This window comes from Elephantulus edwardii, unplaced genomic scaffold, assembly GCF_000299155.1.
Source record: "Elephantulus edwardii isolate Elephantulus edwardi_28Jun2011 unplaced genomic scaffold, EleEdw1.0 scaffold00226, whole genome shotgun sequence".
Classification (NCBI taxonomy): domain Eukaryota; kingdom Metazoa; phylum Chordata; class Mammalia; order Macroscelidea; family Macroscelididae; genus Elephantulus; species Elephantulus edwardii.
In genome coordinates this window covers 897,849-918,478 of record NW_006399976.1, presented here as the reverse complement: position 1 = coordinate 918,478, position 20,630 = coordinate 897,849, and the positions used below count along the sequence as shown (strand labels likewise).

Below are 20,630 nucleotides of genomic sequence, written 5' to 3'. Positions count from 1 at the left end.
TTTATTATGACCTGCGCAATCAAACGCCTTTTCATAGTCAATAAATAAACACAGTAGATATTTTTTTGGTATTCTCTGCCATCCATAGAAATTAGTTTCCTGGTGAGCTCTGGTGGCCTAGTGGCAAGAAACTGCACTGCAATTCCAGAGATGTGAAGTTTGAATCCACCAGATGCTCTGCTGGAGAAAAGGAGGGACAATCTCCTCCTGTACCAGTCAGATCTGATTTGATGGTACACACATTTAAAAAAAAAAAAAAAGAAATTAGTTTCTTGTTGCTGTACCTGTTGCAGCTATCTTTGAGTAATCTTTGGCAAGATTTTACTTGCATATAGTTTTGATATTGCTTAATAATAAGTATTATGTTAGAATAGACTATTATTAATAATAGAATTCTGCTAGATCATCCCCTTTTTTTAATGGGACCTAATGGATCTTTCATACAGTTTACCAAGTACCAGATGGCATAGACTACTGAGGGAGCATTGGTGGCTTACTGGTAAGGAACTGTGCTGCCAACCCAAGGACATGGCAGTGGAATCTACCAGCTGCTGCGTGGGAGAAGAATGGACAATCTGCGAATTACTGCTTCCTAAAACAGGCTGGAGAGTCAGCTATAAGTCAGTTCTGACTCCACAGTACAAGGTAACAACTAAGCATGTCCAGAGTTGCATCAGATTGCTGAAATATCTCAACGGGTATTTTCTGAATTCAGCGGGTATTTTGAGCCTTCTTTTTTGCCAGTGCCTTCAATACAGCTTGTACTTTATTATTATTGGTTCTTGATCATAAGCTACTTGAAATGGTTCAGTGTCACAATGAATGCTTTTTGGTGCAGTGACTGAGTATTCCTTCTTTTTTTGATGCTTTCTGCCTCATTCGGAGGCTTGAATTTGTAATTTTTTTTTTCTTTAAATTTATTTTTTTTTATTTATTTATTTTTTTGTAATTTCATTTTTAAACTTGACACATGCCAAAAGCCCTTTTTAGGAGCAGTCTCTTGTTACATGCCGTTCCAGTTGAAGCCAGACCATAACCGACCCTCCGGCGGGTTTTCAGAGGCAGTTAATTGCGTAGGAGGACAATGCCCATCCTTCTCCCACAGAGCCTCTGGTAGATTTGAACAGCACACCTTTGGGACTGCAGTGCAACTTCTTACCATTAGGCCATCTAAGGGGGCAGTCATTTGTTGTGTACCACAGCATCAGAACCGACCCGTAGCTGACTCTCCAGCGGGTTTTCAGAGGAAGTTAATTGCAAGGGAGGAGATTGCCCAGCAGAGTAGCTGGTGGATTGGAACCTCAAACCTTTGGGATTGCAGCACAGATTCTTGCCATTAGGCCACCAAAACTAGAGGGCTCTAAACTCAAAGAGTTTGGAACTCAGGAAAAAGATTGGAAGGGTTGTGGTCCCAGCAGTTCTGGGCTCCTTGTGAAACTCCAATGACCAGTTGCAAACAGGTGTGTCCACCTCCCCGGCAAAGGAGTCAAAATAGCCAAGATCGCCGGCTTCCCGGACTACCATTCCCAAGAGGCTTGGCGGCGCGGCCTCCGCCTCTATTCAGATCTTCCCTTTGCTTCCCAGGCCCGGGCGGGGTTTTGCACCCTCAACCGAGCCTCACTGGAAACCAGTGAGGCGTGGCCACCAATGGGCAAGGACTTTGTGGGATCTAGCCAATGGGAGCACGCGAAGGCGCTGGATTGCAGGGGTGGGGCTAGAGGCGGGACCAATGACGGGGGCCGTTGGCGCCATCAGTGTGGGTTGTGCCGTGGCTGGAAGTTACTGTGCGGCGGCGGCAGAGAAGGCAGCTGTGGTGGCGGTGGCTGAGGAGGTGGCTGTGGCGGCGGCAACAGAAGATGGTGAGTGCCACTGCCGAGCCTGTACCCCTCCTTCGCCCTACAAGATGGCACCGCGAGCCAGCCTCCATCCCAGTAGCCCCCAGGGCCCCTCACGGCTCAGCCCCCTCGGCATAGGCCCCTGCCTGTGGCCCCGCCCCCCACTCACCTCTGACCTTCGACCCCCGGGCCCTATCTCACGCTTCCTACTAACCCCGCCCAAGCTCCTTTCTCGGTCCCTTACCACTTCTGAGCTTCGAGGCCCTGACAACTCATTCGTTTCCGGGTCGCGGCCCCCTCCGGAAGTCGTTTGTGCTGGGGATGGGGTCCACTAAGACCCCTGGTTCCGACCTCGTTCGCTGCGCTCCGAGGCTCGGCCTCTCCACGTCTGCAGGACTTGGGGGGGTCGACCTGGTGGTCGCGGGGAGGGAGGCCGCTTAGCATCAGTGCATGGCCGGGCTGTGTCGCCAAAGGAAGTGCGACATCGCGGACTGCTTCGGTACCCCGGTCTGGGTCCCACCCTCTCTGTTCAAGCCCACTTGCCCCTGGGGAGGGAACAGCAGCATCTTGGGGATCGTCAGGAGCTGCCCCTGTCAAAGGAGACCACCGTGGTCCAGCCCTCCAGGATTGATGCCGTTGAGGGCGACTTAGGGCTGGTGACACGCTTCACAGCTGGCTTCTTAACCTGAAATGAGGATCCCAGTCATGCTGATTGGTCGTTGGGAGGTTTGAAATCGTCTCTGCCACTCCAGCGCCCTGCGGGTTTGGGTCTGGGGGCTGTTCTGAGAAGGACTTCGTCCCAGAGTTTTGCCGAAGTCACTGTTTCCAACACTGTTGGGCATCCCCCATGGTGGGCAGGGGAGGGGATTCTCAGGGCAAGTTAAGACCCCATTGCCCACTGCCCCAAGACCCCAGTCTGCATCTCTAGGTGGTGGAGGCAGGTAGAGGAGGAGGAGGAGATGGGAAAGTGGGTCTTCAAAGCTCAGGCCTCCCCGAGACAGTACCTTCCCACACCCTGCCACCAGAAGGTTCCGTGGACTGGCAGGGCCATCGCCCCTCTGGTCCCCTGCTTCAGCTTTGTCTCGATCCCTCCCTGTTGATAGTTGCTGCCGAATCGATTTAGAATTTGTGGATCCCTGTCCCTAGCGCTCTGGTGGTAAAGTCTGGAGCTGCTGTGCAGCTGACTCAAAGGCTGCACCTCTCTGGGCTCTCTGAGGGAGAAAGATGGACAGTCTCCTCTTCGAGTTGCCCACAAGAGCAAGCTACAGGGTCAGCTATGAGCGAGAACAATGAGGGAGAGATGTGTAAGTAGCCTGTACCGTGAAAGATTTTCAAGGTTGTCCCCTTTGGAAGCAAATCCCCAGGCCTTACTTGCAAGACAGATGGCCTTAGTGGGTTCAGACTGCCAACTTTTTAGCTAGTCGTTGAGCGATTAACTGTGTGAGATACCCAGGGACTCCCAGTCTTGACTCTGGCAGTCCGTGATTCACCTGGGGATTAGAGGGAGTTTTTAAATGCAGATATTAGATGTTGTTCTTTTCTCACGTAAAATATGCCTGTGTTTCCTGGGTGAAGTCTCAGCTCCCCACAAGGCCCTGCAGGCCCAGCCTCTGCCACCTCTGTGACATCATCTCACCTTTGTCCCCCCTCCTGGGTGCTTTAGCCACACACTGGCTTTTCTTCTCACTCACCGAAGTCCTAACTACCCCTGGGCCTTTGCACTTGCCATTCCTGCCTGGAATGCTCTTCCTGTGAAGTCACCTTAGGGAGACCTGTGTTGACCACAGATGCCTAAGCTCTTTCAGTCCTGACTCACTGTTGCTTCTTTTCATTCTTTGTTGAAGCTGAGTCTGTATTGGTCAGTGGTGGGTGACCCACGTGGTGGGGATTGATACACAGATGTTCATTGGATCAGTTGAGGAAATGATGCCTGGGATTTGACTGGCTTGATGAGGATGTCTCCCTGTCAGGAGGGCTTTGTTCTCCAACTTACTCTGTACTTCCACTCCGTGCATGTCTTTCACACAAAGACAGGATATTGACTCCTGTCTTCCAGGGAGCTCACTGCTGGCTCTGTCTGCCCGTTTGTGTAACTCTAGTGTGAGCTCCTAGAGACTCAGAACAGCCCTGGGTGGAGGGTTTTATGGGGATGGGTAGCAAGATTGGGAAGTCTCACATCCTAGTTACACAGTTAAATAGGGGCTACATTAAGGCTGAGTGTAATAGCCCATGTCAGCCTGGCCAGGGGCCTGGGCCAAGCCAACTCTTAGGTTTTCTGCCCTCCATCTGTGATTGAGAAGTGCCAGAGCGAGAGGGGATGTGTCTGTAGGTGGCCACAGAAGGGAGTGAGGCACTGTGACCAAGATCCCTGAGTGGTGTGGGGAGAGGGACAGGGCAAGGAGTGGACTTTGAGCTGGGATTGGATAGCAGGCTGTTGGTGGGTGCTCTATGTGGAGAAAGGAGTGTTCCTGGAGGTAGCACAGCACTAGTCTTACAGCCAGAGGTGTCAAGGCCGAACCAGACCAGGTGTTAGACTGTGTCCCCAGAGCCCTCGGGCCTGTGGAGAGGTCTGAGCATGGCAGGACTAGAGCAGGCACCCTCCTCACCCTTCAGATCTAGCTAGGCCTCTGCCCCCAATATCACTTGAGGCTGCTGATGTTCACCTGTGCGGTTCTCTGGTCCACTTTGGTGGCCTCCACAAGGAGGGCTCTTAGGCCAGAAGTAGTGATGGTTCCGCAGCATTGGACTTTGCTGCTCCTGCTTGCCCTAGGGACAGAGGCTGGGGTGGGGAGGGTCTCTGGCAGCCTGGCCTCCTGGGTGGGTCTCCAGGCTTTCAGGAGGAAGCTCATACTCCTTGTGGGCCCCTCCTCCAGCCATGTCCTCGGGCATTGGCAGCCTTTGAGCATTGGCAGCCTGCGGGTAGGGAAATGGAAACACTGGCGGACCATATAGAGGAGCAGCCTAGCCTTGAAGCTGGTGGCCTTGGACAAGTGATATGTGACTGCTTTACCTCAGTTTCCCCATCTCTGTGATAGGTAACACCAGATCCTGCCTTGAGAACTTTAGACCTTGTTAGTGAGATGTTTGGTGAGTCCCCAGTCCCAGGTGAGTCGTACAGGGAGCACCATATGGACACACCCCTCCGGCCTGCCTGGCTGACCTGCCCAACCTGATTTACAGCCTACAGCCTGTCCCTGCCTTCAGACCCAGTCCCCAGCCTGCCTGCTCCCATTTCTTGGAGGTGGTCTTTATCCTTTCCACTTGATGGCTGGAGGTCTGTGAAAGGCACACACTCAACCCACTCAGAATTAGGCCGTTTCCACACCAGAGTTCCATACAGGCTAGGGCTTGTCAGATACTAGCACATTACACCAGTCTTTGGGCTAGTAGTCCAGCACTTAACCATTTGCACAGTGCAGGAACTCCTGTTGGAATGAACAAATCTTTCTCCATCCCCAAATCCATCAAAGATGGAATGACTGATGCTGGAACTAAGAGCAGCCTTGTGTTTCCTGGGTTACTATGTTAACACCCTGACTACAAAGGACAGCTGTCAGTGATCCCTCCACTCGGACAGTCTCATCCATCAGCTACTTATCAGAGGCAGGTCTCTTGGCTGTTACAGGCCTGATCTTCCTGCTATTAAACTTGCTGTGTGATCACAAGCAAGTAGCTTGCCTTCTCTGAGCTTTGCTTTCCTTACCTCTTGCGTGTGAATAGATAATTGCAAGGACCTACAGGAAAAACCTTGCAAAGCACTTCCTGCCTCATTGGTTGGTTTTTCTTGGGTCGAGACATGTCCACTTTGGGCGGCCAGCCTCAGGGTACGTCACACAAGAGAGAGAAAGCAGAGGCCTGACTGCTTCTTGGCTGCTGCATGCCTGTCTGTGTATGTGTCCTTTCCTGTGTCTTCCAGGCCGATTTTCTGAAAGGATTGCCTGTCTACAACAAAAGCAATTTTAGCCGATTCCATGCCGACTCTGTCTGCAAAGCCTCAGTAAGTTTGTGTCCGGGGACTGCTGTCATTGAGAGCTGCCAGGTGGGGGGAGATCGAGGGGAAGTGCACTCCCTGAGTGGGGTCTTGGAGGAATTGGAGCTGCCCTGCAGTCCTAGCCTTGCCAGAGTTCCTTCTGGGCCACCCTTTGACGGGTGCAGGGATCGAGGCCTGCTACATTCAACCTTTCCCATCCTTCAACAGAACCGCCGGCCTTCAGTCTACCTGCCTACGCGGGAGTACCCATCTGAACAAAGTAAGTTGCTTCTGTCCATCCAACTGTTCTAGGCGGGTCCAGATGCTGCATGGCTGTGGGACCTTGGGTGTTCTCAGGGGGCCTGGGAGGCCATGATGTGCTAGACTGGTGTGCATGTAGAAGACTTGGTCTGCTCCTGCCCTTGGGGACACCCACACATCTGCATCAGGCCCAGTTCCATGTGGCACCTGCAGTGTCCTTTGAATCCAGGCTGCCCTTACTGACCCTGAAATGGTGCCTCCTTAGCCCTCTCCACCTCCTGCCTTCCTTCATATTGGGAGTTCCCTGAGATGTCTCCTCACAAGACTTGGGATTGCTCAGTTCTAGTGTCCTCAGGGAGACAAAGTGCTATCCATAGTGCAGGGTGCTGGGCGACACGGCTGCCAGGTAGAAATCCCCATGGGACAGAAAGAAGGACCCCAAGGTGGTGTTTTTCTTTTAACTTTAAAAGAGAATTCATGCAGACCCTCCGGGTTGGGCAGTACAGTCTCTGGGCGGACATGTGGATTCCACTTCCTGTCAGCGTGGAGTGGGATGCGTACACAGCATCTAGGACTGACAGGGCAGTTGACATAGGCCCGTGTGGATTTCTGGAAACCTCCAGAAAGGCTACCCTAGGCAAGGGGTGCAACTGCAGAGGGCCTAGTCTGTCAGCCGTAGAGGTGGGCATTCCCTTGATGAGCACCTGAGGACTGGTCCCAGCTGAAGGACAAGGGCGCCTCAGCTTCTCACTGGCCTTTCTTGTGATTTCTTGTCTCTCTTTCTTAGTCATTGTGACAGAAAAGACAAATATCCTCTTGCGATATCTACATCAACAATGGGACAAAAAGGTGAGGCCTCAGGATCCAGGTGTCAGTACTAGGAGAACCAGGTGTTTGAGGGGGGCTTTGAGAACCTAGTAGGAGTTCAGCAAATACTCAGGAACCCGGAGGAGCATCTCAGCACAGGAGGAGCTGTGCTGAGCTGACCAGGCTCTGGTACTTAGGGAACAGCAGAGTCCAGCATGTTGGGTGACCACACTGGAGGTCCTTGGGAAGCAGATGATGGCAACTTCAGTCCCTAGGATGGAGTGCCATTCCGGGGCATGGTGTGCTTTTCTGGGTATCTGTGGGGTTCCCTCCTTCTCGAGCTTGCGTTTGTGTGGCTTGGGCGGTTTCTCGTTTTTGCCTGCGTGTCTGTCCTTTTTTGTGGCTTGTTGCTGGTTTGTTTTTCGCTTTGCGGTTGCCCTTGGGTGCCCTGGTGTGGTTTATTGGCGCTGTGTCTTCTTCGTGGACTTCCTCTTGCTTTTTTTTTTGTTTTTTCCGGTGAGGGGAGGTCCTCTGCTGTCCGTGGTCTGCCGTTTTCGTGTGTTGTGTGGTCGCTGGCTGTTGTGGGCCTTTTTTCTGCTGTTGTTGGCTGTCTACTTGGGAGGGGCTTTTTTCTGTTTGGTTGTGGAGTCTGTTTGTGGCTGCTCAGCCCGGCGTGGTTGAGTTTACCTTGCTTGGCGGGTTTCCTCCTGTGTCCAGCATCGTTGTGTCAGTCAGTGCACATGTCTTGTTGTGGTCTCTTGTTGGGCTTTGGGGGCTGTCGCAGGTTGCCGCTCCTGTCGCTGCGGCGCGAGTGGAGCTGGGGGGTGAGAGCTGGGGGCCGTGGCGCTGGATGGCGCGGGCTCAGCTCCTCCGGGCCAGGTTGGCCGGGCCGGCCGGCCGGGCCTTGCTTGGGGCCCTTTAGGCTTCCCCTTGCCTTCCTTGCTTCTTTTTTTTTTTGTTCTTGCCGTGCGTCCGTGCCCACCCTACCCCTCCCCTCCCACTGCCCACACCGCGCCGCCCACACTGCCTAGGAGCTGATGTATTTATTTTCCTCGAGTTTTTATTTATGCTGTAAAGTGTACCCAGCAATGGTTAAAACGGACGTCAGACCCTGTAGTGTGATGTCGGTAGATGCTTTTTTTAAGAAAACCAATTGTTATTTTCCCCACCCAGCCCACCTCCCTTTGTTCCTCCTGTTTTCCTCCTCACAAATGGAAAGGTGGCCAAGAGCGTAGGAGCCAGGGTCCCCAGCCTCCTGGCCCACAGGGACAGTGAGCAGCCTTCCCCCATTATCCACCTGGTCGCTGGCCCAGGCCTTTCAGATGTGGCCTGGTCTAATGTTCCACTGAGAACTCTTCTGGGCCCAGATCAGACTTGCTCTGAGCGTGCTCATGGGGGCAGAGAAGCCCTTCTGGAATTTTCTCTTCGGTCATTTTATCATGGACTAGTGCGTGCTCCGTGTCCACCCCAATAAAAGGATCTTTCCTATCAGACCTTGAGTCTTTGGGAGGCGTCTCATGGCCACCAGGAAGAGCCAGGAGGGGACTCGCCAATCCTGGGGACCAGCCAGACTCCTGTGGTCCCGCTGCAGCTGCCTCGCTTAGAGCAAAGACCCGCGGAACTGCTCCTCTACCTCACCTGCCCAGGTGTGTCTGTGGACCAGGTCACCTGGAAACAGTCTACCCTACCAAGGACAGAGCTGTGGCCAGGCATTGTTCCCTGGACACTGCCTAATAGGGCGGCAGTGGAGAGACCAGCCATACATGTTGTACCTGTCTGCACAGGATATCCGTTTGCACAGGGCCTGGGGTCTCGGCTCTCCCAGTATGATGACTGCAAATGGTCTATGGCCCCTGTGTCTTGGGTCAGCAAGACCGCTGTCCCTGATGCAGCCACCTGTGGTGGATGTGGTCAGCAGCACCCCCTGGAGACCATCCCTCAGCTGAAAGGGCTGGGTGTGGGACGTGGATACCTCTGGGGAATACGTCCCTGCGAAGCTTGGGGCAGTGCCACCTCTACTGCCCATCTCTTCCAGTGGGGACTGCAGTGTGGGAGCCAAGCAATGGGGTCAAGAGAGGATGAAGGGCCATGCTTTGGAGTAGAAGACAGTTGGCTGAGAGGGGCCCCCACCCTAGGTTGTCCTGTTGCCTGGACTGCCAGTTCTCTTTAATAAGGGAGTGGTCCCAGGTCTCCTGAGCCTGAGCTGGTCAGCCACCCTAGGAACTCCCTTCACACACCAACAGATGTGACTGGGCTCTGTGGTCCCCTGGACACATCTGGGGGTGCCCAGGGAAAGCAAACCTCACTGTAGGTCAGTGCCTCCAGTTCCACATCCCCATTTGAGGTCTCTTCCTACTGTCTTCCTTCTCATGCTGGGCTCACTCCTGGGATGGACTTGGGGCTATTCCTGTTCAGCCCTCCTGTGGCCTCACTGCTGGCGAACTAACTTGGAACCAGACTTGCCCCTGCTCATGTACTATCCATGGTTCCCATCCTCAGGAAAGGGTCTCTGACAGCCTCTGCCCACCTCCCCACCTTGTGCTCCTCTCCCATCTGTGCCCCCACCACTCTGCCTCCCACACCTCTGTGCCTTCGCACAGGCTGCAGGCTGGCAGTGAGCTGCTCCTGGCCCTCTCCACAGAGCCCCCTCCTCACTGCCCAGCTCTGGCCAGTAGCTGAGGCCCATTCAGTCCTTTGCTTTTGTTTGGACCAGACCACAGTGAGGGTCAAAGGTCACATTTAAGGTCAAGCGAGGAGTCTGGTTGGGGGAGGGGAGCCTGTGGGCCAAGACCCCTCCTCTTTTCCTTTCATCCTGCCTGGTGCCTTCTGATGCCATACCTCACCTTCCTGGGTCCCCAGAGGGCAACCTAAAGAGATGGTGTGCCAGGTAGGGCCACCTCTTAAAACCCCATCACCTGCACAGCCATCACCGCCCCCTCTCCATTGACCCACACCCCTGGTCCTCTGACTGCCTTCTTGTGATGGCAACTTATCTCCTCTAGGTGGCTGAACCCATTCCTAGAGGCTCTACAGCTGTTCCCAAGGGACCCCAAGTATGAGGCCAGCCCCCAAATCTGGGCCGTCTCATAGGCAACAGTGACCTCGAACTTTCTATTTGTGGCCCTGAGTCCCAGTTCCAGGGGGGAGGCCTGAACATGGTCTCATGTAAGAGGTACCCAGCCCAGCCCCTCCCACAGCGCTGACCCCAGGCACTGTTGAAATATACTTTTTATTGCATTTCTGCCGTTTTACAAAAATATGACAAAATAAATTAAAAACAAATAAATAATTGCCTATTCTGTGTGTGTGTGTTCTGTTGGTTTGGGGTGGGTTCCTTTTATTCCCCTCCTCCCAGTCAGTCGAAAGGACAACGGCAGATAGGGTGGCCCTGGCCCTCGAGGGGGTGGCTGGCCCTGGGTGGGTATTGCATATGAGCGAGTTGAGTAGGTGGGCATTGAGCTAGTGCCAGCCACTGGGCCAGCACAAGGCCTGGGGGCTCGGGCTGGGTGCCGGCTCAGAAGATTCAGGGTGCTCTGAGGCAGGTGGTGGAAGGGGCAGGAGACTATAGAAGCTGGCGTCCCCTGGCAAGGGCTGTGGGGCAGGTGGTGGCCCAGCGTGGGCACAGGGTGGGCACTCGGCAGCGGCGGCAGCAGTGGCAGGGACCTGGCGTGGGGCAGTGCCCTCGCCCCCGCAGCCCCATGGCCCATCCCACTGCCAGCAGCCAGTAGGAGGTGGCGTCAGGGGCCGGGGTGGAGGCGGTGGCGGTGGCGGCGATGGCAGCGCAGGGCTCCGGCTGCGGCGGGTGCGGAGGGCAGGGGTGCCCACTGGGGCCAGCGCTGTCCCTGCGGAGGGGAGAGGGGCCGTTCCGGGGGGGTGCCGCCTGCGCCGCCGGACCCAGGACCCTGCCCGCTCTCCCTCCCAGGCGCAGAGGCACGTCAAGGCCTTATTGCTTCTGGTTGGAGGCCAGGTGGGGTGTCTTCAGAGCACCCCCTGCCTCAGGGCACTGGGGACAGACAGTCTAGACAAGTCCTTCCTGCCATCTGACCCAAGTCCCATTAACTTCAGCGGTCACCTCTCAGACTCCCAGGGGCTGGGGTGAAGGCAGAGAAGGAGGTAGGCCGGGCAGGGCCTCCACTGGATGCCACTGGATGTGGGTGTAGCCTGGAGCGGAGTCCCGAGACCCCTGGGTGGGCAGCCCCAGCCCTGCCTTAGAGGAAAGGCTATGGGAGAGGATTTGCATAGAGGCTAGGGGGTCTAGGCCCCCCCAGAGTGAGCTGGGTGTGAGGTCTCAGGGGTGAGGAGCTTCCCTGTGGGGGTGCTCGTGGGGTGCTTTGGCATCCCTGCCAGGGGGTGGAGAAGATCAGACATGTGGCTCCCAGCTTTCGAGGGTCCCCAGAGAGACTCCACGCATCAGATCCCCAGGTCCCCAACCAGCACCACAGACCGGGGCCACCTCTGTCCCCAGACCCGGCCACCCTCCCAGCCCCAAAGCCAGGCCCGGCTTCCCCCACCCCCGAGTTAAAGCTTATGACCTGAGGCTTCCTCCTCTGGCCGGGCGGCCTCCAGCTCCTCTGCCGCGGCCTCGTCCGCCGGCCCACTCCGCTGGGGCCGGCCGCCGCCGGAGATCCCGTCCAGCCGGGCCTGCCCGCCCGCCCCGTTGGCCCCGGCCTCGGCCCGGGCCCCGCCGAAGGGAAAGAGCTTGCCGGCGTGGAAGGCTTTGGGCGGTGAGTGGCTGCGTTGTTCGGGGTCCCGCCGGGTCTCGGGAGACTTGAGGAACTTGAGGAAGGCAGGCAGGCGGGTGTCACTGCCCGTGGGAGACTGGGCGGCAGCTGGCCTGGCGGTGGGGCTGGTGCCCGAGGCGGCCGGCGAGGCTGCGGCCCCGGAGGACAGGAACTTGCCCTGCAGCGGGATGATCTGCTTCAGCTTCATGACATTGTTGGGTGCCAGCAGCGAGCCTGGGCGCTTGGGCCGCTCTGTGCCGTGGCCGCCTGCCCCACCGCCCTTGGCCTTGCTCGAGGCCTTATCGGGTCCAGCGCTGGGGTCGAGCCCGGAGCCCTCCGGTCGTGACTCGTCCCGGGAGCCGCTGGTGTCGCGCTCGCGCCGGGCGTGATGCTCTGCGTGCCGCTGACGCTCCTCCTCCTCCCGGCGCCTGCGCTGCTGCTGCTGGAAGTGGTGCTGAGCTTGGCGCTCGTGCTTCTGTGGGCAGAGCACGTGGTGTCAATGGCAAGGCTGAACCGGCATCATACAGAAGCCGAGCAGTAGAAACATTTATTAATAGGGCTCAGACTGGACCCCTGGGCCTACGCGGGTTGAAACTGGAGGATGTAGGAGGCATTTAGCGAGCTCTGGTGGCATTCGTCCACAGGGAGTTGTACTAACTCAAAGGCTAAGACTTTGATGGTGGTTCGAATCTAGCTGTGGTTCCACAGGACAAAGACGAGCAAAGGCCTCCCCTGGGATCTACAATGGAGGGCCAGTTATGAGTTGGTTCAAATTATATCGCAATGAGTTAATTGAGGAGACATTTAAACACTTAGTGGCCACCAGTAGACTTCTCAGCACCACACTGACACATTCTGCCAAGGAGGGGAGATTTTAGCACTTAATGAGTGACAGTTGGACACGGACTGCATGTCACAGAATCAAAAGAGGATGAGCATCTATCGGCTTCCACCTTTGGCCCTAGATAGGGGCAATATCCCTTCTTGGAAACTGAGAGAATCATAGCCAAATACGGGGTCTCAACTAGTTCTGTGAAGTGGAGCCCTGATTGGGGCAGAAAGCACTCTTTTGAAGCTACCAAACCAGACAGCCAAGCTATAGAAAATAATGTGGCGAAAAATTCCCTTGGACAGCGCTGGTGAGAGCCTTGGCCCACCCATAAGATGTCTGTGGAAAGAGGAAGAGGCTGGGCTTCTGGAAATATCAGCTGTGTCCCTGGACCCTGATGGACAGCTGGAGGGTGACGGGTCACTGAGAAATTCTAGATGGGGCTGGCACATTTGCAGTGCTCATTGAGACATCTCAAAGTGTCCTGCCTGCATGTTTGCCCTGGCGCCAAGGACACAGCCACTGAGATGCATCTTATCTTGTCACTTATCAGGAGAGAAGAGAGGAGCCCCACTGTGTGCAACGGGAGAGGGTGTCTGTGCCGGCTCACCTACCTTGAAGGCCTCCCGGCGCTGGTACTCCAGCTTGGCCATCTCCTCGGCCACCCAACCCGGGATGTCAGGGATGGCCACGTGGATGAGGTACTTGAGCAGCAGAGCGAAGTGCTGCAGTGAGAGAGAGATGCGGGATGCAGCCGAAGACTCCAGCCTACCCACCCCTCTCGGGTCACTCCATCCCTGGCCCCCAGCCCACCTCGAGCACCACCAGGGACACAATGGCGGCCTCCGGACCGAGCCAGGGGAAGAGGCGCTGCAGCTGTCCACACTGGCCAATCAGGTAGCAGTTGACCACAATAGCCAGCACGCCCATGGCCTCCATCACCTTCTGCAGGGTGGTGAGGGAGGGAGAGGCTTCAGGCAAGGCGCTCTGGGGGTGGGGGTGGGCGGGTTCTGCTCCTCCAGAGGACACGCCCCCACCCGGCGGTCCTGCCCTCTTCAGATACCCCCACCATTCTCCAGGTGGCTCCGCCCCTACCCAGATGGCCCCGCCCATCTCAGCTCCCTCCCCACCTGCCACTGGCCAATGCTCTCCACGCGTTGGCCAAAGGGTCGCTGCAGGCCCGTGCACAGCTTGAAGGCATCACTGCGAATCTCGATGAGATTGTTGATGAGGGCGCAGAGCGCAGCGAGCGGGAAGGCCGAGGAGAAGAGCACGACGTAGCCAAACTGTACGAACATCTCTTGGTAGTCCTGGAACGTGTCCTGCGGGCGAGCAGTGGGCGTGTGGGTGGCGAGGCCGGCTGTCAAACCCGGACTCCTTTCCTAGCCCCTCTCCCTACCATCAAGCTCTAGTCTGATGTGCACCCTCCTCAGGTTCCAGAATCCTGCCTGCCCTCGGCCTCTTCAGTCTGGCCAAGCCTTGAATTGTGCAAGGTGGCCCCTCCTACAAGCTCCCACCACCTCAGCAGCCGTGTCAACATCCTAACCACCCCAAGCCTCAATCTGCACACACACGTGAGTGTATGCACGTGAACTCACACTCACACACACATATCCAGGTCCCAGATTTACCCTCGGAGTATGTGTCCATTCTCATCTTACCTCACCCTCCATTGTGTAGTCACCCCTCCCAGAACCCACCTCTGCCTTCAGATCCTGTGCCCATCCTCTTTACTGCCTCTGCCCTCGGACATCATTCCCCTCTGTTCTGCTTCCTTCCTCAGACTGCCTCCACGCCAGCCTGACACCCACCTTCAGACTGCCCGTACTACTATACCTCTGCCCTCAGACTGCATGCCCTCTGGTCTGCCTCTTCCCTTGGACTGCGCCAATCCCAGCCTGACACCCCCCTCAGACTGTCCATGTTCTCTGCCCTCTGACGTGGGCCTCCAGCCTCGCCCTCCTCACCTCGTACTTTTTCATGCAGCTCTCCAGCTCGGCTTGCGTGAGCTGGGGTGAGTGTTCTTCCTCGGGCGGGTCAATCCAGGACGCCCGGTTCTGTCGCCGCTGGCGGCGGGCTGAGTCACTTGTGCCCGGCTCTGGCTCTGGGACCCCGTTGGGGCCCTGGTCGCGGCCCTCACCCCCAGCCCGGCGCAGCAGCACGGCAGTAGGATCGTGCTCGGGGCTGCTGGGGGCGCCCTCGGCCTCGTCATCGTCCTCGGCCAACGTGAACACACCGGGCTCCAGACCCTTCTCCACCATGGTGGGGCTGCCCTCCTCCAGCAGGGCCTCTGGGCTTGGGCCACGGGGCCGCCCGGTGCTCCGCTCTGCGAAGCTGACCTTCTTCAGCCGAAGCCCGCAGTCCAGGAGGCCACCGTCCTCCCCCTCCTCCTCTTCCTCATCGTCCTCCTCATCCTCATCCTCGTCCTCCTCCACCTCCTCTGGGCCCCCCCGCAGTCCCTCCCCCTCCTCTCCACCTTCTCCAGCTGGCCGCCGCTCCACTGTTGCCTCCTCTTCCTCTTCAGGTGCCCCACAGCCCCCACGGAGACACCTGCGGCCCCCTACACCACCACTGCCAGCCCCTTCCTCAGCCTGGGGTTCCAGGTGACGAGGTGCAGGGCACCGAGGTCCTAGCAGGCCCAGCAGGGCACGGGCCAGCTCCCAGACGGCCCGGAGGCCCAGCTCGCCATGGCCTAGCCGCCGGTACAGGTGTGGCTGCAGCACCTCACGCACGTTCTGAAGGAACTGGCGGGTGATGAGCAGGGTGGCCAGCATCTGATGACAGGAAGGGGGCAAGAGTGGCTGCGTGGGGGACAGGCAGGGGCAGGCACCCCCCCGCCCCCCAGGACACGCCTGCTGCCTCTCTTTTCCACGCAGGCCCTCCTTACCAGAGGCCCATAATTTAAGCACCAAAGCCACCAGGTACAGCCTTGCATCTGAGCAACCCCAGGGCCTTTGCACACCCTGCCACCTCCCTGCACTTTCCACCCACAAGAGTTCTGGCTATCACATGGCCTCACTGGCCAGGCCTCATGCTTGGCCCCCTTGATGCCCTCCCGTACTTTGGCCTGGGCTGCTAGCAGGAAGCCCCGGAGGGAGAGGAGGAGCAGGCGGAACCGCAGGGCCGCGAGCGGGACCAGTACTGCCCGCAGCTGCCGCTCGAGGCTCTGGGACAGGGACAGGATGAGCAGGAGCTGTGGAGGGACCGATTGACAGGAGGACAGACAGATGGCGCAGAGACAGGAAGAAAGAGGATGGACGCATGGACGCACAGACAAAGAGGAGAGAAGGATGGAGGACGGGGAAGGAGCTGGAGTCTGGGCCACCACATGTCCCCTCTCCCATGCCCTGGGTCCACCTCCAGGAGGCCTGGCACTCACCTCTTTGAGACGCTCCATGTCCTTGAGGTAGAAGCCAATATAGAAGAGGCTCAGGTACGAATTTACAAACTGAAACTGTGGGAACAGGAAGCAGTCACCCTGTGCTGGTCCCCGGCCCCCACCCAGAGCCTGCCCACCTGCCTGAGCTCGCTGCTCACCAGGACCACCTTGATGATAAGGTGCTTCTCGTAGGCGCTCTCCAGTCGGTAGTTCTCTGAAGGCCGAGGGGATGAGTCAGGGGGTGGCAGGAACCATGGGGAGGGGTGGGGCTTCCTCCCAGGGTGGGGATGGGTTTGGTGGTGGGATCGTTCCCTCACAGGGCGTACCCATGTCATTGAGCCAGATGGCAAGCTTTTTGTAGCCCTCAGCGCTGGCGCTGACCAGCACGGCCAGCATGACCTTGGGCAGGAAGCGGGCCAGACGGGGCAGCCCTTTCACGTTCAGCACCAGCTCCTGTGAGGGTGGGGATGATCACCGGGGTTAGGGCTCAGAGTGTGGGTGAGGGTGGGTCATTGTCACTCAGAGAGCAAGGCAGGGGTCACGGTCACCTGGCATCAGAGCTCAAGTGTGGGCCATGTGCAGGAGTTTCACAGTCCTCTAAGGCTATACTTGAGGGTCAAAGGGTCTCAGAGAGGGTTCACAGGTCACCCAAGGTCAAGGCTGGGGTCTAGCTTGGGTTAGGGCAGGGAGGGGCTGGACAGGGCTTCTTCTGTCATCACCTGCAGCTGGAAACAGCCAAGCATGAGCAAGAAGACACAGGCCAGGCAGGCCAGGCACAGCGGCAGGCTGACTAGCAGCTGGAAGAGCAACCGCTTCCAGGGCGGGTAGTAGAACTCCTCGGCTCTGGTCACTGGGCTGATGCGCCGGACACCCTGGGGGTCAGGTGGGGCGGCCAGTGGGAGGCTGGAGGGCAAGGCATAAGACCCCCCACCCGCCCACCCCTCCCAGTCCTCAGCTTCCCTCCTTTCTCTGCCCTTGCTTATGTGGTGTCCCTCCATCCTGCATGGTCTTCCCATTACGCTTGGGTGCAGAGCCTGACTAACCCTGAACTGAGGTCGTGGCTCCTCCACGGCTTCCCCTGGAGAGTCTAGAGTCCCCCACTTGTAGGCCAGCTCTGCCCCCCTCCGCTTCCACTCCTCCAGGAACAACGTGGACCAGACCACGTTGAAAAGGGCGAAGACCACGCAGGACACGTCTCGGCTTGTCTATAAGGGCAATGGAAGGCCAGGCATTGACAGGGGTAGAGTCAGGGTAGCTACTAGGGACCATGCCTCAACCCCCTAATCCCACCTCCTATCCAGTGTCCCCGCTCGCACCTGATCCGATTCCGTGAAGGTGTACAGCACTGAGCCAAAGACGGCCGGGTACACCATGGCCGAGGTGTAGAAGCCCAGCCAGGCGAAGTACATAGCGATCTTCACACCGAAATAGTCGCAGATCTCATCTATAGGGGCGGGGTCTTGGTCAGTCCCACCCACTGCCCCAAATGCCCGCCCACCTAACCCAGGTTAAGCCGCACCTAGAGGCTGGTTCTCGCACACCGCCTGCACCCACGATTTCATGAGGCGGTTCAGGATGCGCTGCTCGTGCACTGGGAACACCTGCTGGATGATTCCGCGGGCCGCCAGCTCGGGGACTGGGGGGAGGGGAGCGAGCTCCATGACACCTGCCCATCCTCCCCCATGCCCACCCCCTCACGCCGCACCCAGCCTAGCTGGCACCCAAGTCACAGCTTTTCGTCTGCTCCTAAACAAAGCGGCTCTCCTCTGGGGAGGAATTCTGCGTGGAGAGAATATTGATTCTCCTACAGAATTTGATAACTGCAAGGGCTGGTGGGTAGGGGAGTGGGGAAACTGAGATGGTGGAGGTCCTACTGGGGAGCTACAGTTTTAAATAAAGACATTTGGTGACTTTCAAAGGCTTCAGGTTCTGTTTCTGAAGTCTGAGGTGGGATATAAAGTTGGTATTGGGAAGTGAACTTGAAGGGGTTAGTTTCCTAGAGGAGAAACTGAGACCCAGGGTCCTCACTAGGAGTGCTGTCCATGGTCCTAACCTGCCTTCTCCCAGGTCCATCAAGGACCCCACTGGTCACACCCCCAAAGGATAAGCGCCACCTTTCCGCCAAGGCCCTGCCCCCTTGCTGATATATATTGGGTCAGGCTAAAGGATCCCCTCTCTGCTAGCTGATTGGCTCCAGACACTACTCTCCTGAACCAATAGTTGTAAGAGCCGGTCCCAACCTCCCTCTAGAATTGAAGGGCTGGCCCCGCTCTGCTCACTGATTGGCTGGTCCTCCAGGAAGCGCACGTTGTGCAATGCCTCGCCCTGTTTGGCTCGCAGGTTCTGCAGCCAGAAGCGGATGATGCTCTGGCGTTCCTGCAGAGGAGAGGGCATAAGCACAGGGCACAGGCGGGGGTCGAGTATGTGGGGTGTTGGGTATAGGATATAAGCTTTGGGGCACTGGAATGGAATGGGACTGAGGCACTGATGGGGCTTGGGATGCGGAGGGAGAGTTGGCGGTGGGCATGGTGCTGAGAAGGGGCGGGCTGGGGACAGGAACGTAGGATTTGGACATGGGGATGCAAGTAGAGGGGATATGGGCATAAGCCAGGAGAAGGGTGCGGGAGGTGGAGGTGGGATTGGCAGGCACTAGAGACAGGCCATGGGAGCTGAAGTGGCCGCACCTGGGAGGTGAAGAACCGCAGTTCACTTTCTACGTTCTCATAGATGAAATCTTCCTCGCAGGAGAAACCGCGTGTGCCCCCTCCAAACTCGGCCTTCACCGCTTTGCGCAGGCCCAGCTCATCGGCCCCTCGGAGCAGGCTGTGCAGAGAAAATGAGGCTCACTAGGAGGGTAGGCTCCCTATCCGCGAGTGAGGATGGTGGACCTGGCAGGGACGCACGTGGGGCTGCTAGACAGCTTGGCGCGTGCAAAGGCCAGAAGGTGGCCGATAGGGTCGAGAGGCTTGGCCCTGGGGACTCGCCTCTCATAGGTGGCGGTGACAAAGAAGGCGTAGGCACGCGTGTGGCGGTGGTGGCGGACTTGCACGATGAGCTCGGGGATGCCCACGCGGATGTGGTTCAGCAGCCATAGCAACGTGTGGTCATCGGTGGTGTCTAGCAAGGGGCACAGAGACCGATGGCTCTTGCCACAAGGGGCCAGATTCTCCTACAGACCTTCTCCCGAGGTCACCCTGTATGGACACCGGTGGGGAGCCTGGCTACCTGGGAAGGTCATCAACACGTCGCAGTTCTCCGTGGGCACCGTCTTCATCCAGGCCTTGTGAGATACCAAGTAACGTCCCGCCTGCAGGAGCCGCTTCCCGAAAAGCTTATCTGAGGGACAGGTGCACCACCAAGTCAGCCACTCTGGACAGGACCTGGTCCCTCCTCTCACACTCGCCAGGGCTGCTCAGCATACTCGGTGTTCAAGGCCATGGCTGGTTTCCCGCTCTGCACGCCTTTGCATCAGCTTCGGCCAGGATGCCCTGCCCCCAGGCCCTCCCTTACAAACCCTACTCATTCTCAGGCCCAGCTCCGCCTCCAAAGCCACAATCACGGGGCGCTCACTAGAGCCCTGAGTGCTGATCACCACATTATGTCAGCACTGGGTGCGGCTCTTACCCCCATTTCACAGGTGAGAGACTGAGGTCCAGAGTGGTTAAGTCACTTGCCCAAGGTCACACAGCCAATCTCAAATTTGAACCCAGAACCAATTTGTATCTTTAGCGGGGAGGACCTATTAAGAGTACCCTTCTCCCCCCTACCATATTCTACTGAAAGTGGTGAGGCTCAGGTCCCCAGTCTGGGGCTCTTGGAGAGAGGGGTGTGTCCAAGCCACGCTGGGACCCCCGCCGACTGCAGGGTCCATCCAGTTCCATCCGCCGGGCCGCAGCCGCAGTGCCGGGAGGGGCCGGCCCCCTATCTCACTGCTGGCCTCCAGACCCGGGACAGTAGACACCAGCATGCCCTCCCCGGTCTGGCCGCCCGGCGCACCCCTAGACACCTGCCAACCCTGTTGGGGTCCCGCTGCCGCGCACATACCCAGCACTCCGGATGCCGGGGCTGCCGGCTCGCCCTCGGGTGGGGGCCTCTTGCCGCGCTCGCCATCCAGGGACGTGCCCCCGGAGGCAGAGGTGGCCTCGGCCATCGTGAGAGCAGGGGCAGGTCAGGGGCTACGGGCGGCCCGGGTGCCGGGGGCCCGCGGGCTCATGGGGCCGGCAGCGCCGCGGAGCGTGTTAGAGGAGGAGACAAAGGCCTCGCCCGCCCGCGCCAGCCGCCGTCTCCGCGCGCTCGATCGCTGCTTCACGTCCCCGACCGCACCGAACCTCGATTCTTCTTCCCGAGCCCCCGCTCTATGGGACTCCCGCCCGCCTCATTATCTGTTTGCCGTCTCCGCCCGTGTTGTTTTCGAATGTCTCGTCTTCCCCGCCCACTATGTTCTATGGTTCACGTCTCCGCTCGCATTGAGTTCTTTGTCCCCGCCCCGCACCTCATAATACGTATGGAGGCCAACCATCTCCGCCTTGTAGCCTCAGTGCCTCCATCTAGAAACCTTGAAGGCGGTAGGCGCGGTTTGGTATCTAGGATGGACATAATTTAGTAGAACGAAGAGGATGTGTTATGCGAAGGTTGAGGAAATGCCAGGCCAGAACCACAATGACAATCATTTTAACAGGTGTATCACTATCATGATAGCAGTCAGACCTCAGGATCTTTGCAAACACCATTCCAGCTGTCTGGGCCACTCTTGGCTAGTTAATTCTGCCTCCTCCCTTCAGCCTCTGAAAGGACTCCCCATTACTCGGACAGATTTACAAACATACTG

At 57.7% G+C, this 20,630-nt stretch overlaps 2 protein-coding genes across 2 annotated transcripts; one reads left to right on the top strand and one right to left on the bottom strand.

The window, feature by feature from the left end:
* Positions 1-2,285: 2,285 nt before the first annotated feature.
* On the top strand, positions 2,286-7,795 carry DDA1 (DET1 and DDB1 associated 1). The gene is made up of 5 exons (XM_006898316.1): positions 2,286-2,411; positions 5,752-5,832; positions 6,034-6,085; positions 6,854-6,915; positions 7,658-7,795. The coding sequence occupies exons 1-5, from the start codon at positions 2,286-2,288 to the stop codon at positions 7,793-7,795; spliced, it is 459 nt and encodes a 152-aa protein (XP_006898378.1).
* Positions 7,796-10,332: 2,537 nt separating this feature from the next.
* Positions 10,333-19,952, bottom strand: ANO8 (anoctamin 8). Its single transcript, XM_006898267.1, has 18 exons — positions 19,847-19,952; positions 19,028-19,138; positions 18,787-18,919; positions 18,487-18,625; positions 18,082-18,178; positions 17,322-17,438; positions 17,119-17,246; positions 16,846-17,007; positions 16,522-16,674; positions 16,129-16,255; positions 15,961-16,016; positions 15,803-15,877; positions 14,391-15,197; positions 13,554-13,745; positions 13,237-13,368; positions 13,038-13,148; positions 11,406-12,069; positions 10,333-10,715 (listed from the first exon to the last, which is right to left on the bottom strand). The coding sequence occupies exons 1-18, from the start codon at positions 19,950-19,952 to the stop codon at positions 10,333-10,335; spliced, it is 3,693 nt and encodes a 1,230-aa protein (XP_006898329.1).
* Between the last annotated feature and the right edge of the window lie 678 nt (positions 19,953-20,630).

Bases quoted from the DNA above. Each gene is read 5' to 3' on its own strand.
- DDA1 (XM_006898316.1), top strand. From the start codon at position 2,286: ATGGCCGGGCTGTGTCGCCAAAGGAAGTGCGACATCGCGGACTGCTTC. The intron at 6,086-6,853 runs GTAAGTTGCTTC...TCTCTTTCTTAG, and splicing joins GGAGTACCCATCTGAACAAA to TCATTGTGACAGAAAAGACA. The intron at 6,916-7,657 runs GTGAGGCCTCAG...GGGCTGTCGCAG, and splicing joins ATCAACAATGGGACAAAAAG to GTTGCCGCTCCTGTCGCTGC.
- ANO8 (XM_006898267.1), bottom strand. From the start codon at position 19,952: ATGGCCGAGGCCACCTCTGCCTCCGGGGGCACGTCCCTGGATGGCGAG. The intron at 18,179-18,486 runs GTGCGGCCACTT...TCTCCTCTGCAG, and splicing joins TGCGGTTCTTCACCTCCCAG to GAACGCCAGAGCATCATCCG. The intron at 13,746-14,390 runs GTGAGGAGGGCG...GCTCGCCCGCAG, and splicing joins GCTGCATGAAAAAGTACGAG to GACACGTTCCAGGACTACCA.